Below are 17,931 nucleotides of genomic sequence, written 5' to 3'. Positions count from 1 at the left end.
ATTTTTAAATTTTGATGTGTATTAAGATGATCATAGAGTTTTTTCTTTATTAATCTGTTAATGTGGTGAATTATATTGTTTGATTTTTCTAATGTTGAATCTGCCACATATTCTTCCTTGATTATGGTGAATGTAAAAGCCATACTGCTAACTTTTTATTTTTGGATGATAATTGCTTTACGGTGTTGTGGTGGTCTCTACCACACATCAGGATGAATCAGTCTTTTATACTGATTGCACATACTCCCTCCCTCTTGAGTCCCGTTCCCTCCATATTTCACTCTTCTAGGCTGTCACGGAGCACCGGGCTGGGCTCCCCATGTTATACAGCAGTTTCCTGCTAGTTATATATTTTACACATTGTAGTCATACTGCTAACTTTCATTTACAATGTTATTTTTTATGTTCCTGAGATTGATTTATACATTTTTTCTTGCACTGTCCTCATCTAGTTTTGGTACCAAAGTTATAGTAGCTTCATAAAATAAGTTGGCAAGCTCGCCTTCTTTCGTTTCACTATGGCATTTAATATAAGAATTACCTGATCTTTAAAATCGGTAAAACTTGTCTATAAAAGACGTGAGGCCTTTTTTGTTTGGTATATTTGTGTGTGTGTGTGGGTGGGTGGGTGGGTGCTCAAGTAGGTACCTGTCCATCTGTAAGACAGATATTTTTACCTACCAAGTCAAATTTTCTAACAGTATTGTTTCAAGTTTCCGATTTTTTCTTGAATTAACTTTAGTAATTTAGATTTTTCTAGGAAACCTTCATTTTGTTTTTTAAAATGTATTGACATTGTTATCATATTATTTTTAAAATTCTATCTATCTGCAGTTTCTGCATTTTTTCATCTTCATATTATTTATTTGTTCCTTCTATTTTTAAAAATTATAGCCTTATGGAGTATAATTGACAAAAGAAATTATAAGATATTTAAAGTATACATTGTGATGATAAATATACATATATATAATACATACCAGAAACTCATGCAACTTAATAGCAAAAAACCAAATAACCCTAATTTTTAAATGAGCAAAGGACCTGAAATGACATTTTCCCACTCATTGAGGCAAAGCTCACCTAGCTACTAAAACCAAAGGAAAACATAGGAAAGGAAAAATTTAGGACAACCCTACTCCTGAACAATGGTAAACAAAATACTAACAAATGAAATCCAGCAATGCATACACAGGATGATATATTGTAGCTAATTTGGCTTATTTCTCAAGGGCATAGAAAATTAACAGGGGTGTCAGGGGAACCAGCTAAAACAGATTTAAATAAGAACCAGAGTCTCATAATATAATACCCACAATGTCAAAGTTTCTATTGAGAATCACTCATTATACCAAGAACCAGGAGCTGAATGAAAAAAGACAAGGAATAGATACCAACACTGAGACGACAGAAAGCTTAAAATTACCTGACAAAAAGTTTAAAGCAACCGTCGTAAAAATGTTCCACAAGCAATTACAGAAACACACGAAACAAATAAAAGAATATAAAATCTCAGCAAAGAAATAGAAAATCTCCACAAAGAAAATAGAATATATACAGAGGAACCAAATTTAATTTTTAATCTGTGTTAAAATACACATAACAAGGAATTCCCTGGTGGTTCACTGGTTAGGATTCGGTGGTTTCACTGCCATGGCCTGGGTTCAATCCATGGTCAAGGAACTAAAATCCCACAGCTGTGTGCAGCGCAGAAAAAAAAAAAAAACACACACACACATTTATCATTTTAACCATTTTTAAGTGTACATTTTTTTTAAACAAATTGAAATTTTGGAACAGAAGAATACAGTCATCTAAATACAAAATTCAGTGGATGGCTCAACAGCAGAATGTAGAGGACAAGTGAATCAGTGAACTAGAAGACAGAAAAATAGAAATTACCCAGTCTGAACAATGGAGAGAAAAGAGACAGGGGTAAAAAATGAACAGAGCCTCAAGGGCCTGTGGGATTATACCAAGAGATCTAACATTTGTGTCACATACCCATAAAGAGAGGCAAAAGAGGGTAAAGCTGAAAAAAATGTAATCAAAGAAATAATGGCTGAAAAACCCCCAAATTTGGCAAAACATACAAACCTATAGAAGGTGAGCCAATCCCAAACAAGATAAAAAAGAAATCCACATTAAGATAAAGTCAAGACTTCCTAAAAACTAAAGGCAGAGAGAAATCTTGGAAGCAGGAGAAAAAAAGCAACACCTTACCTACAGCAGGAAAAAAAGAAAAAAAGAACAGTGGATTTCTCATCAGAAACCATGGAGGAGAAAGGAAGTGGCACAGTCTTTTTAAATGCTGTAAGAAAAGCACTATCAACCGAGAATCCTAAAGCTAGTGAAAATATCCTTTAGGAGATAAAGGAGAAACCAAGACAGTCTAAGATGAAGAAAAATGAAGATAATTTGTCACTAGTACTCTGACCCTCAGTTCAGTTCAGTTGCTCAGTCGTGGCCGATTATTTGCAACCCCATGGACTGCAGCACTCCAGGCTTCCCTGTCCATCACCAACTCCCAGAGCTTGCTCAAACTCATGTCAATCCAGTCTGATGCCATCCAACTATCTCATCCTCTGTCATCTCCTACTCCTTCTGCCTTCAATCTTTCCCAGCATCAGGGTCTTTTCAAATGAGTCAGTTCTTCGCATCAGGTGGCCGAAGTATTGGAGTTTCAGCTTCAACATCAGTCCTTCCGATGAACATTCAGGACTGATCTCCTTTAGGATGGATTGGTTGGATCTCCTTGCAGTCCAAGGGACTCTCAAGAGTCTTCTCCAACATCACAGTTCAAAAGCATCAACTCTTGGGCGCTCAGCTTTCTTTATAGTCCAACTCGCAGATCCATACAAGACTACTGGAAAAACCATAGCTTTGACTAGTCGGACCTTTGTTGGCAAAGTAATGTCTCTGCTTTTTAATATGCTATCTAGGTTGGTCATAACTTTCCAAAGAGTTGACTCATTGGAAAAGACCCTGATGCTGGGAGGTATTGGGGGCAGGAGAAGAAGGGGACGACAGAGGATGAGATGGCTGGATGGCATCACCAACTCGATGGTCATGAGTTTGAGTAAACTCTGGGAGCTGGTGATGGACAGGGAGGCCTGGCGTGCTTCGATTCATGGGGTCCCAAAGAGTCAGACATGACTGAATGACTGAACTGAACTGAACTGTATGGTCTAGTGGTTTTCCCTACTTCCTTCCATTTAAGTCTGAATTTGGCAATAAGGAGTTCATGATCTGAGCCACATCAGCTCCCGGTCTTGTTTTTGCTGATTGTATAGAACTTCTCCATCTTTGGCTGCAAAGAATATAATCAACCTGATTTTGGTGTTGACCATCTGGTGATGTCCATGTGTAGAGTCTTCCCTTGTGTTGTTGGAAGAGGGTGTTTGCTATGACCAGTGTGTTCTCTTGGTAAAACTCTATTAGCCTTTGCCCTGCTTCATTTTATATACAAGCCCCAATTTGCCTGTTACTCCAGCTATTTCTTGACTCCCTACGTTTGTGTTCCAGTCCCCTATAATGAAAAGGACATCTTTTTTGGGTGTTAGTTCTAGAAGGTCTTGTAGGTCTTCATAGAATCGTTCAACTTCAGCTTCTTCAGCATTACTGGTTGGGGCATAGACTTGGATTACTGTGATATTGAATGCTTAGCCTTAGAAATGAACAGAGATCATTCCGTCATTTTTGAGACTGCATCCAAGTACTGCATTTTGGACTCTTGTTGACTATGATGGCTACTCCATTTCTTCTAAGGGATTCTTGCCCATATTAGTAGATGTAATGGTCATCTGAATTAAATTCACCCATTCCAGTCCATCTTAGTTTGCTGATTCCTAAAATGTTGATGTTTACTCTTGCCATCTCCTGTTTGACCACTTCCAATTTGCCTTGATTCATGGACATAGCGTTTCAGGTTCCTATGCAATATTGCTCTTTACAGAGCAATGTTGGTTACACCAACCCTAAACACTGGCTAAAGAAAATACTCTAAATAGATTGAAAATGATAAAAGAAAGAATTTTGGAATATCAGAAAAGAAGAAAGAACACAGTAAAGCAGAAATATGGGTAAAAACAATAGACGTGCTTTTTCTTCTTGAGTTTTCTAAATTATATTGATGTTGAAACAAAAATCATAACACCGTCTGATGAAGCTCTAAATGTACGTGGAGGAAAGAAGCATGCAACTACCATGAGATCCAGCAGTTACGCCCCTGGGAATCTGTCCTAAAGAAATGACAAGTAGGTTCATATAAAAAGCTGCACACAAAGGTGCACAGCAACTTTATTCATCGTCACCAAACGCTGGAGACAGCCCATACATCCTTTAACAGGCGAATGGTTTAACAGTTGTGGTACTCTCATACTGTGGGTTACTAGTCAGCAACAAAAAGGAATAAACTGCTGATATAAGCAACGACCTGGATTAAATCTTCAAAGAATTGCTTTGAGTGAAAAAAACAATTACAAAAGTTTACATACTGTAAGAGTCCATTTATCTAACATATTTGAAATAATAAAATTACAGAAATAGAGAACAGATTAGTTGTTGCCAGGGTTTAAAGGAGTGTAGGGTGGGAGGGGCGTGCCTGAGGGTCTTAGCGGCTAACATGAGGAATCCATGAGCTAGAGGAAATGTTCTGTATCTTAGCTGTATCAATATTTCAGTTGTCATATTGTACGATAGTTTGGCAGTATGCTATTATGGGAAAAATTGAGTTAAGAGTGCAAAGGATCTGCCTGCATTATTACTTACAGTTGCATGTGAATCCACAATTATCTCAAAATCAAAAGTTTAGTTAAAAACAGGACTTTCCTGGTGGTCCAGTGGTAAAGAATCCACCTGCCAATACAAAGGACACCAGTTTGATCCCTAATCTGGGAAGATTCCACATACTGCAGGGCAACTAAGCCCGTGTGCCACAACTATTGCGCCTGTGTCCACAACTACTAAAGCCCGTGCTTTCCAGAACCTTTGCTCTGCAACAAGCGAAGCCACCACAATGAGAAGCCAGTGCACTGCAACTGAAGAAAGCCCTCACACAGCAAAAAAGACTCAGCACAGCCAAACATTTTTTTAAATTAATAAATTTAAAATTTTAGTTAAAAACAAAGACACAAGTAAGATAATGAAATGCCAGGCCACAGAGTAGAATAAAGTATTCATAATATCAGTTCAGTTCAGTTCAGTCACTCAGTCGTGTCTGACTCTTTGCGACCCCATGGACTGTAGCACATCAGGCCTCCCTGTCCATCACCAACTCCCAGAGTTTACTCAAACTCATGCCCACTGAGTCGGTGATGCCATCCAACCATCTCATCTTCTGTCATCCCCTTCTCCTCCCACCTTCAATCTTTCCCAGCATCAGGGTCTTTTCCAATGAGTCTGCTCTTCGCATCAGGTTGCCAAAGTATTGGAGCTTCAGCTTCAACATCAGTCCTTCCAGTGATTATTCAGGACTGATTTCCTTTAGGATGGACTGGTTGGATCTCCTTGGGTCCAAGGGACTCTCAAGAGTCTTCTCCAACATCACAGTTCAAAAGCATCAACTCTTGGGCACTCATCTTTCTTTATAGTCCAATTCTCACAACCATAGATGACTACTGGAAAAACCATAGCATTGAATAGTCGGACTTTTGTCAGCAAAGTGATGTCTCTGCTTTTTAATATGTTGTCTAGGTTGGTCATAACCTTTCTTCCAAGGAGTAAGCGTCTTTTAATTTGATGGCTGCAATCACCATCTGCAGTTATTTTGGAGCCCCCCAAAATGAAGTCTGTCACAGTTTCCCCATCTATTTGCCATGAAGTGATGGGGCTGGATCTTTGTTTTCTGAATGTTGAGCTTTAAGCCAACTTTTTCACTCTCCTTTTTCATCAAGAGGCTCTTTAGTTCTTCTTCACTTTCTGCCATAAGGGTGGTGTCATCTGCATATCTGAGGTTATTGATATTTCTCCAGGCTATCTTGATTCCAGCTTGTGCTTCTTCCAGCCCACTGTTTCTCATGATGTACTCTGCACATAAGTTAAATAAGCAGGGTGACAATATACAGCCTTGATGTACTCCTTTTCCTATTTGGAACCAGTCTGTTGTTCCATATCCAGTTTTAACTGTTGCTTCCTGACCTGCATACAGATTTCTCAAGGGGCAGGTCTGGTGGTCTGGCATTTCCATCTCTTTCAGAATTTTCCACAGTTTATTGTGATCCACACAGGCAAAGGCTTTGGCAATGTCAATAAAGCAAAAATAGATGTTTTTCTGGAACTCTTGCTTTTTCAATGATCCAGCAGAATTTGACAATTTGATCTCTGTTTCCTCTATCTTTTCTAAAATCAGCTTGAGCATCTGGAAGTTCATGGTTCACATATTGTTGAAGGCTGATTTGGAGACCTTTGAGCATTATTTTACTAGGGTGTGAGATGAGTGCAATTGTGCGGTAGTTTGAGCATTCTTTGGGATTGCCTTTCTTTGGAATTGGAATGAAAACTGAACTTTTCCATTCTGGTGTCCACTGCTGAGTTTTCCAAATTTGCTGACATATTGAGTGCAGCACTTTCACAGCATCATCTTTTAGGATTTGAAATAGCTCAACTGAAAATCCATCACCTCCACTAGCTTTGTTTGCAATGATGCTTCCTAAGGCCTACTTGACTTCACATTCCAGGATATCTGGCTCTAGGTGAGTGATCACACCATCGTGATTATCTGGGTCATGAAGATATTTTTTGCACATTTCTTCTGTGTATTCTTGCCACCTCTTCTTAATATCTTCTGCTTCTGTTAGGTCCATACTATTTCTGTCCTGTATTTAGCCCATCTTTTCATGAAATGTTCCCTTGGTATCTCGAACTTTCTTGAAGAGATCTCAGTCTTTCCCAATCTGTTGTTTTCCTCTGTTTCTTTACATTGATCCCTGAGGAAGGTTTTCTTATCTCTCCTTGCTATTCTTTGGAACTCTGCATTCAAATGGGTATATCTTTCCTTTTCTCCTTTGCTTTTTGCTTCTCTTCTTTTCACAGCTATTTGTAAGGTCTCCTCAGACAAGCTTTTTGCTTTTTTGCATTTCTTTTCCTTGGGGACGGTCTTGTTCTCTGTCTCCTGTACAATGTCATGAACCTCTGTCCACAGTTTCTCAGACACTCTGTCTATCCGATATAGTCCCTTTAATCTATTTCTCACTTCCACTGTAGTATCATTAGAGATTTGATTTTGGTCATACCTGAATGGTCTAGTGGTTTTCCCTACTTCAATTTAAGTCTGAATTTGGCAATAAGGAGTTCATGATCTGAGCCACAGTCAGCTTCCAGTCTTGTTTTTGCTGACTGTATAGAACTTCTCCATCTTTGGCTGCAAAGAATATAATCAGTCTGATTTTGGTTTTGAAAATCTGGTAATGTCCATGTGTAGAGTCTTCTTTTGTGTTGTTGGAAGAGGGTGTTTGCTATGACCAGTGCGTTCTCTTGGCAAAACTCTATTAGCCTTTGCCCTGCTTCATTCTGTACTCCAAGGCCAAATTTGCCTGTTACTCCAGGTGTTTCTTGACTTCCTACTTTTGCATTCTAGTCCCCTATAACTTATAGAAGATTAGTATCCAGGATACATATATAATACTATAAATAACCAAGAAAAAACAACCCATTAAAAATATGTTGAAGTTTTAAGTCAGTTTACAAAAGAAGATATTCAAATGAGCAATACACATATCAAAAAACCCCACAAACTGTTTAACTTTATTGGTCATCAGGGAAATAGAAATTAAACCCACAAAGATATACCCCAACAATCTTCAGGGTGGCGAAGCAATAAACAAAGAAAAGGAAATATAAAATGTTGACAAAGATATATATCATCTGGAATTTTCATATACTGCTAGTAAGAAAATAAATCAGTAGAAACACGTTGCAAAGCCATTTGGTGTTACCTACTAAATCTGAGCATATGTTTACCCCATGACCCAGCAATTCCTTTTACTATGTATCCAAGAGCAGGGTGTATATATATATATATATATATTTACATTAAAAGACATATGCAAGAATGTTCATAGTGGTATTATCCCTAATAGCTCTGTGGTATAAACCACTGAAATTCCCATCAACAGTAGAATGGATACAAAATTGGGGTATGTTCATACATACTCATTCATACATATATAATATCAGGATAACCCTGATGCCTCTCTTTTCCTCACTCCTGTCTGTTAGTCGTTCTTCATTTCTTTCTTTCAGTCATTCTTCATGGCTCTACCTCCAAAATATAATCTGAATTTGTTTACTTCTCCTCATATCCACTGATACCATCCTCTTTAAATTCACCATCATTTCTCACCTGGTTTACCAAAACAGCCTTCTAACTAGCCTTCTTGGTCCCACTCATGTTCCTGTATGACTCATTATCTGTAAAGCAGTAATCATGGTCTTATTAAAATATAAATCAGATCACCTCATCCTCCTGTTTGAACTTTTCAGTGATTTCTCACTTTAATTAGGATTAGATCCAATTCCTCATCGTGATTTAAAGGATGCCTTGCTGGTTCTGCTATAGTGTAAGGTTTTTAAAAAGAAAGATCCTAAGATATACTAAATGGCTTAAACAAATTAAGAGTTTGTTTCTCTTTCACACAACAGTTGAAAGGAAAAGAGTCCTGGGTCGGCAGGGTATCTTGGCCAGACTCAACCTGGAGTTCCATTTTTGACTCCAAAGTGCTAACCCATCATATATATCTTCATCCCAGCTATTCAGAGATGGAAAAATGAAAAGAGGAAGCCAGGCCCAGAAGTTCCCTTTCCCCTTCCGCTTACATTCTCATTGTCCAGAAGCTGGAAGGAAGTTTCCAAGTTCAGCTAGCTGAAAGGAAGACTAGAAATGTCTTTGGCCAAGCTGACATGTGCACACCCATGACTCAATTACTGTGGAAGTAGGGAAGAATCGGCCTTGAAGACAACTCGTGGTCTCTGTTCTACCCTACACCATTCCAGTCTTCTCTGCCTCTCTACCCTTATCTCTTCCTTCTCTTGGCCCTCCAGCCCCACTAGCATTCTTGCTTACTCCCTCCTAAATCCCCTGGGCCATTATGCCAATGCTGCCCTACATCTGAAATACTCTTCCCTACATCTTTACATGACTGCCTCCTTCTCATCATTTAGATCTCAACATCTTCCAAGATACATTCCCTGACCCTTCCCTCCCGAGCAAAGTAATCACTTCCTTTTATCATTCTCAGTCCATGTTATTTTATTTCTAGCACTTGTCCTTAGCTTAAATTCTCATTTACTTACCTGATTATTATCTATATCTTCTACTAGAATGTAAGCACCACAAGAATACATGTGATTGACTTATTTTCTCTGTCAGATCCCCAACTACCTTGGATAAAGCAAGCATTCAACAAATAGTTGTTGAGTAGGTGAATTTATTAGCCAAAACCCCTCATTCTATAACTGGTGAAGCTGAGGCCCTGAGAAAGTAAATGACTTGCCTAAGGCTCTGGAACCACTGAGTAGATACCTAGGTAGGTGCTTTTCTCCTATTTTAGCCAGGCTCCTCTTTGAAGTCTGCTATTATTTCACCTCTCAGCAATCATTCTGAATACTCACAGTACTAGATTTTAACATCCATTTTGTTTTTAGTTTCTAATGCTTTGTGTTGTTATTTATTTTTTATTATATCTGTCTTATTTTTCCAACCAAGCTGCAATCCAACCCCTTGAAAATACCAACTTTCTCACACATAGAAAACACAGGCCCTAAGTAGGTATTTCACAAAAAGACTAATGTTGCTTTATTCAGTAAACTGAAACTCAGAACCATTACAAGTTTAAGTCTCTCCTATTACTGAAGATAAAAGTTGTATACTAGAAGAGTAGATTTTGGTAATTTCTGTTTATCCCCAACTAAGAAGACTGTCTTACCAGTAGCGAAACTCTTACGTCCTTCATCAACACGATGCAGAGGAGCGGCTCTGGGAATAATAGGTGGATTCTGAAAGGTAATTCTTGCTGTTGGTGGAATCAATCCTCGTTCTATCATGCTTAAAATCCCTAAAAAGGAAGGTTAGAAGAATACGAGTTTAACTTCAAGCACTTCTACAAAGTCTGAACTCTATAAATTTCACAAATGTAACTTTCTCTATTCATTAGTTTATTTGTGAGAGTACATTTAGTGCCTTAATCCTTTGCATGAAAAAATAGCCATAGTATGTGTTCTATCTATTTGTCTAACAACTGAAGGAAAAAAGATGGCATTTCTAATAGTGATATTATGAAATAAACTTGTACTACGGTAATTTCAAGATAGAAATATACTTCCAATGCAAACAAAAACTTCTTTATACATCATGGCATTTTTCAATTATTACTAATATTGGTATTCTTTTTAAAATTCAGAGAAATCAGGTACACAGTCCATAACTAAGGAGATCTTTGGTTCTGAAAGAAAGAAAATCTGTGTGCTTGAAATTGTATTTCTGCTGTTATAATGAGTTACATTTTATTCTTTAAAAAAGAGTTCCTTTTAGACATTTCTCATATTACCAGAAGATGTGAATGCCCAAATAGATTGTTTTAGTGTAACTGGGCAACATGGTTAGTATTACTGCAACTAATTTACAATTCCTAGATCTCATACTGTGTCAATATGACCGGTGACGAGGTTTCTCAAGGACAGGAGACATCGTTTTTAAAAACTTCAATGAGTAAATGAATAACTGAGCAAAGCCTGCTGTCAGGGGCAAAACTCACATTAAGGGGAATCTATCATAGGTGGCGCTAGTGGTAAAGTGGTTCCAATGCAAGGAACCAAACAGACGCAGGTTCGATCCCTGAGTCGGGAAGATCCCCTAGAGGAGGGTATGGCAATCCACTCCAGTATTCTTGCCTGGAGAATCCCATGGACAGAAGAGCCTGGCAGGCTAAAGTCCAGGCTGCAAAGAGTTGAACACAACTGAAGAGACTTCGTACGCATGCATCATATTGAAGCCAGAAAGTCAGGGAGTACTTGACATAGATGTGTGATAGGGCTTCAGCTTCTTGTTGCTGTCAGGTAATAGGAAGGAAAATAAAGAACTCTGGGTCTCAATGAAATCTAAGTGAAAAAACTGTGTCCTAAACTGGACGAGGCTGAAGAAGTTGGCACACATCCTAAGAGGGATAAATACTGTTTTCATTTGCCTTATCACCTCTAAGGACTATATTATATCACATTCAGGATATTAAAGTCTAGTATTAAAGGAATTCAGAAGAATGATGGGAGAGCTGAAGAGTTCACTAACAACAGTGATTCCAAAACAATGTTGTAAGTGATTCTAAAACAATGATTCCAAGAGAAGTCTTCAGTTTATTTGTGTGTGTGTGTGTGTGTGTGTGTGTGTGTGTGTGTGCGCGCGCAAGTGCCCATGCTCATTCAGTGGTGTCTGATTCTTTGTGACCCCACAGATTGTAACCCACCAGGCTCCTCTGTCCATGGAATTTTCCAGGTAAGAATAATGGAGTGGGTTGCCATCTTGTCCTCCAGGAGATCTTCCTGACCCAGGCAGGGATGGAACCCACATTGACTGTATTGACAGGCAGATTCTTTACCACTGGGCTACCTGGTAAGTTTACTTAACAGGATTATTTAGAGTGAGAACTTTTTATTAAAAATGGATATTCTTGGGGCCTATCCCAATTTCTGAGGCGAAGCCCTGGTAATCTGCATTGCTGAAGGCTCCAGGAGATACTTGAGTGCATTGAAGTTTGAGAACCACTGGAATGGGGCCCCAGTAATCTACATTTTAAATAAGCACTCCAGGTTAATCTTTTTCACTCTCAAAACTGAAGATCTACTGATCCCAAGTACAACTCTCCAAGCCCTTTTCAACATCAGTATTTTGCGTTTTTATTATGATAACACCAGAATTCAACTACTTTAAAATATAAAAACTAAAAAAAAATAAAATATAATATGAAAACGAATTCTTTGTCCTCACAAATATTTTCCACCTATAAATATCATACCCCATGTCCAAGAACTATGCCTATTTTGTAGATGTGGAAAACAGAGGTCCTTCTAATTCAGTGTATTTTCATCACTAGAGTGAGTTTCATTCTCTGAGAATCTCAAAGAATATGAGCATGATTTTAACCTTTGCTTTAGTACTGGTTAAAGCAATTCACTTAATTTTAGACAAACACATGTGTGCATTTACCATTGAAAGGAAAAAGTTGAGATTTTGGAATAAGCAAAAGGATATCTTTTCATCACAATACTGGAGACTTTGATTATCTGACCCTATAATTACCTTTGTTTTTGATTAGTCTATTTTACAATTCTGTAGTGATTAAGGTTAGTTGATAGAAAACTGAAAGCAATGCAAATAATTCTTGTTTATATATATGCAAATAAATTTTGACACATAGAAGGAATGTACTTCTTCCACTCCCAAAACTCAGTTTTACCTGCATTTGCAAATTTATTTTTTTAAGTTAATTCAGAGTGGCAACAGAACTTTGCTGGCTTTTGTTTTTCTGATTTTTCTAATTTTTATTTTATTATTCATTTGGCTATTCTGGGTCTTAGTTGTGGCATGTAGGATCTTTTAGTTGCAGCATCTGAACTCTTATGGCATGTGGGATCTAGTTCCCTGTTGAATTAGGGAATTGAATCCCAGGGATTCAACGTGGACCCCCTGCATTGAGAGAGCAGGGACTTAGCCCCTGGACCACCAGGGAAGTTCCTTGCTTTTCTAATTTTGATATTCAGTTCAGTTCAGTCACTCAGTCGTGTCCAACTCTTTGTGACCCCATGAAGCGAAGCACACCAGGCCTCCCTGTCCATCACCAACTCCTGCAGTTTACTCAAATGCATGCCCATCGAGTCGGTGATGCCATCCAGCCATCTCATCCTCTGTCGTCCCCTTCTCCTCCTGCCCCCAATCCCTCCCAGCATCAGGGTCTTTTCCAATGAGTCAACTCTTGGCATGAGGTGGCCAAAGTATTGGAGTTTCAGCTTCAGCATCAGTCCTTCCAATGAACACCCAGGACTGATCTCCTTTAGGATGGACTGGTTGGATCTCCTTGCAGTCCAAGAGACTCTCGAGTCTTCTCCAACACCACAGTTCAAAAGCATCAATTTTTCGGCACTCAGCTTTCCTCACAGTACAACTTTCACATCCATACATGAGCACTGGAAAAACCATAGCCTTGACCATAATTTTGTGTCTTGGTTCATTTGTGGCTGACAAGTTAGTCCTTGTTGGTGGGTACAATGACTGGGAATTTGGTGATCTCTGTAAATGGATCTCACAGAGATTTATTCCTTACTGAATGAGAGACAATGGAGAGTATAGTTAGTAGTCTTCCATTTGTCTATGTGTATTCTGAGCTGAATTCAACTAGGTATTTCATACCCACAAGGAAGGAGAATAACTCTGATATCTGGACCATTACGCTTCTGTGTTTATTTTTCATCTGTGGCTGAAACTAGAATGGAAGCTATAAACTCTATGAATGTCTATGTATCTGTAATTCAGAAAGGTCTTTATTTCTCATTATGAATGTAGAATGTTTATTGTCTCCAGGCAGTATTAATAAATTAGATGGTAAAATCTCAAAGGAACTCTGTTCTGATTGACTTACATAGAGAAATGAGCACTTACAGGAACTGAATATTCCTAAAATCCCCAGAAAATAAGGAAATTGAACTTCTACTATTTTAGATGAGCTCCCTCTCACCTCCCAAATTCAGAAGCTCATTGAGCCTCCTTACTTTTCATGGCAATATGGGTTATTTGCATAGCTGCAATAAGAATCTTTTCTTCTTTTACTAAGATAGAATTGGAAAATTGTTTATGCAACCAAGAACTTGCCTGGAATTTCATATTTAATAATGATGCTATTAATCAGGTATAATAAACTACATTTAAAGGACTAAGCTTGATTTTTTGGAACCAAAAGCTTACAAAGCCCTCCAAGAAAAACTGGCCTAGCTTACAGGATTTCCATCCTTAGAGTTGCAAAGTAATGTCAGTTCCCAGCAGGCCCAAGAACCTTAGGTTATTAGGAGCATCTCGAGAGGAGAGGAATGTGCCCAAATTTATAGGTCCTACAGTAGAAATCTGGTGGACAGATTTTCTAGCCTCAGGATAGCAAGTAATAGAGGCTTTTAAAAGTTCAATCTGAGATTCCTTCCAACAGAGCAAACTTAAGATGGCCTATGTGGTGATTAACATTCTTGCTGCACCTATGTAAATAATCAGGCCAAACCTAATGAAATGACATTTTGTGAATAATTTTTTAAAGATCATTTTGCATCAAATTGGGGGACAATTGTAGGAAATTTTTTTTTATGTTTTAGAATGAGCAAAAGAGATTAATGGATACTTTTCTATGGAATGCCTCCAGGAATTATCTGAATCTAGTCTTTGACTATTGTACAACTCTGCAGAGATTAAAGTTAACTTGTGGGGAAAAAATTGATAATAATGCAAATAATTCATATCTATAGACATGAAAAAAAATCAGTGAAGATTCATTCCTTCTTCCCATGGAAATGCCAATTTTCCTTCTGTTTACAAATTTATTTCAATATTCCTGATCTACAAAGATATGTTCTTTGGATTCTCCTTTAGACCAATTGTGACATCTTACAAATTCTCTTTCAAACTGATGAGTTAAACAACTAAAATCTTTGACTTGTGTTCATTTGTAAGAGACTCAGGATTTTACCTGTTTTTGAAAATTATCCCTTATCCCCATTGTCTCATTAAATTTTCATAGCACTCTCATGTTCCTGTTGACTAGATTAGGAATTAGAATTCATCTATTCATTCATTCATTCAGCCAATATTTAAGTTCCTTTTATATGTCAGAAACTATTCCGGGAACTGGGGATTCAATGGTGAACCAGACAGACCTCATGGAGCCTTTAGTGACCGAGAAGACAAAATAAATTCACAAATACATATATAATTACAAATTGTGATCATCTATAAAGAAAAAAGACAGATGCTTGAGGAAATGACTTTTACAGGCAGAGGTAAAAGGACTTGTGAAGGCCTGATGTGAAAAAGTGCTTGGCCTGCTAAGAAAAAGAGAGAAGTCCCATGTGGCTGGAGCACAGAGAAAGCTGAGTGAGATGAGAATGGAGGTGAGGCCAGATCCGGCATGCCTCATTTATAGAATTTATTCTAAAACTGGAGCACAACTTGCCTGAGGTTTCACAGAGCCTGAATTGAAAATTTGGTTTCTTATTAGAAGACTTATATTCTTAATCATTTAAGATGGGGATGGGGGTGGAGACATTATACTTTGGATTTAGCAAGATAATTGCAGAAAAAGTAGAGAAGTTTGTCTTGCATTTTCCACAACTATTCTCTTCTGGAAGTTGGTCATCTCTCACCACATGCTGGACTTTTATAGATCTGGGGTGACTCAAATGACAGTTCAGAGCATCAGGACAGGTAAACATCTAGGCACTGTATCAGCATTTGTGTGGCTTGTGCTTTCCTGGCATTCATATTACCTTGCACAGTACCAGACATATGGCAAGTAGTCAGTAAATGTGTTGATTAATTGGTTGATTAACTACAAATATTATGGTAGGCCATGTGTTCTCTGGCAGATAACTGAGGGATGAAAATGTGATGCTTTTCTGGAACAAGTTGCTATGGTTCTAGATTTACCTTTGTTTTGCAGCAATTTTTTACTGTATCTATTGCTAAAGCAAGGATAGATTGGTTGATCCATTCATTCATCTTAATTTGACCCCAGGAAGAATATAACCTTTTCTAAAGCAAGAAATAAAAACTCTGCTGGAGTTTTCCCAGGGAGTAAATATAATGTAAACTAAAACCATGTGTCACCAAGATTTCTAAACAACTAGGGTTTGTAACTAAGAAAGTAACTGTTTCAGTTGTGGGAGCTTTAATAAACGAAGAGACTTATACTGATGCAGTCCCTCTTGAGTTTTTCTGTACCACCACTAGTGGGTCAGCAGACAGGATATAGGGGCTGTAAAATGGAGAACCTATAAATCTTCAGGTACCAGAGGAACCCTGGGAACCAACTTTAGATCTAAAACACTCCAGACATCAGTTAGAAAGTGAGACAGAAATAAATTAAAGATCATCTCACTTGCTCATATTTGAGATACAAAAGGGGATCCACTTAAGCATTCTTTAACATGTCAGCCAATTATGTAGCAAAGAGAAGTAAAGAGGGTTACATTTATGACACTCAGGCTTTAGTCATTCACTTACTCTTTCATTTGCTTATTCATTCAACCAACTATTTAGTATCTACAAAATGCTAAATGCGGTCCTAAGCACTGGGGATGTTGACATAAAGATGAGATGACCTTTTGCTTAAAAAAGGGTGCCCACTCTCACCACTACTATTCAACATAGTTTTGGAAGTTTTGGCCACAGCAATCAGGGCAGAAAAAGAAGTAAAAGGAATCCAGATAGGAAAAGAAGAAGTGAAACTCTCGCTGTTTGCAGATGACATGATCCTCTACATAGAAAACCCTAAAGACTCTACCAGAAAATTACTAGAGCTAATCAACGAATACAGTCAAGTTGCAGGATATAAAATTAACACACAGAAATCTCTTGCATTCCTATACACTAACAATGAGAAAACAGAAAGAGAAATTAAGGAAACAATACCATTCACCATTGCAACAAAAAGAATAAAATACTTAGGAGTATATCTACCTAAAGAAACAAAAGACCTATACATAGAAAACTATAAAACACTGATGAAAGAAATCAAAGAGGACACAAGCAGATGGAGAAATATACCGTGTTCATGGATTGGAAGAATCAATATTGTCAAAATGGCTATACTACCCAAAGTAATCTATAGATTCAATGCAATCCCTATCAAACTACCAACAGTATTCTTCACAGAACTAGAACAAATAATTTCACAATTTGTATGGAAATACAAAAAACCTCGAATAGCCAAAGTAATCCTGAGAAAGAAGAATGGAACTGGAGGAATCAATCTGCCTGACTTCAGACTCTACTACAAAGCCACAGTCATCAAGACAGTATGGTACTGGCACAAAGACAGAAATATAGATCAATGGAACAGAATAGAAAGCCCAGAGATAAGTCCACGAACCTATGGTCACCTTATCTTCGACAAAGGAGGCAAGGATATACAATGGAAAAAAGATAACCTCTTTAACAAGTGGTGCTGGGAAAACTGGTCAACCACCTGTAAAAGAATGAAACTAGAACACTTTCTAACACCATACACAAAAATAAACTCAAAATGGATTAAAGATCTAAATGTAAGACCAGAGACTATAAGACTCCTAGAGGAGAACATAGGCAAAACACTTTCCGACATAAATCACAGCAGGATCCTCTATGACCCACATCCCAGAATATTGGAAATAAAAGCAAAAATAAACAAATGGGACCTAATGAAACTTAAAAGCTTTTGCACAACAAAGGAAACTATAAGCAAGGTGAAAAGACAGCCCTCAGATTGGGAGAAAATAATAGCAAATGAAGCAACAGACAAAGGATTAATCTCAAAAATATACAAGCAACTCCTCCAGCTCAACTCCAGAAAAATAAATGACCCAATCAAAAAATGGGCCAAAGAACTAAACAGACATTTCTCCAAGGAAGACATACAGATGGCTAACAAACACATGAAAAGATGCTCAACATCACTCATTATCAGAGAAATGCAAATCAAAACCACAATGAGGTACCATTACACGCCAGTCAGGATGGCTGCTATCCAAAAGTCTACAAGCAATAAATGCTGGAGAGGGTGTGGAGAAAAGGGAACCCTCTTACACTGTTGGTGGGAATGCAAATTAGTACAGCCACTATGGAAAACAGTGTGGAGATTTCTTAAAAAGCTGGAAATAGAACTGCCATATGACCCAGCAATCCCACTTCTGGGCATACACACCAAGGAA

General features: G+C 38.0%; 1 protein-coding gene across 11 annotated transcripts in view; it reads right to left on the bottom strand.

Annotated features, from left to right (window-relative positions):
* The window catches only part of IQCH (IQ motif containing H), a 225,769-nt gene that overhangs the window by 135,861 nt on the left and 71,977 nt on the right, over positions 1–17,931 (bottom strand). For 8 of the 11 annotated variants that reach the window (XM_070468684.1, XM_070468685.1, XM_070468686.1 and 5 more), the window contains one exon: positions 9,924–10,052. In XM_070468684.1, coding sequence (XP_070324785.1) covers positions 9,924–10,052 — 129 coding nt within the window. Of the gene's footprint in view, positions 1–4,770; positions 4,858–9,923; positions 10,053–17,931 lie in introns of those variants that run through there. The other 3 variants (XM_070468694.1, XM_070468692.1, XM_070468695.1) reach the window with 3 other exon arrangements.

The sequence above is a fragment of the Odocoileus virginianus genome, chromosome 6 (assembly GCF_023699985.2).
Source record: "Odocoileus virginianus isolate 20LAN1187 ecotype Illinois chromosome 6, Ovbor_1.2, whole genome shotgun sequence".
NCBI lineage: Eukaryota > Metazoa > Chordata > Mammalia > Artiodactyla > Cervidae > Odocoileus > Odocoileus virginianus.
This window is presented reverse-complemented; position numbering and strand designations above follow the sequence as displayed.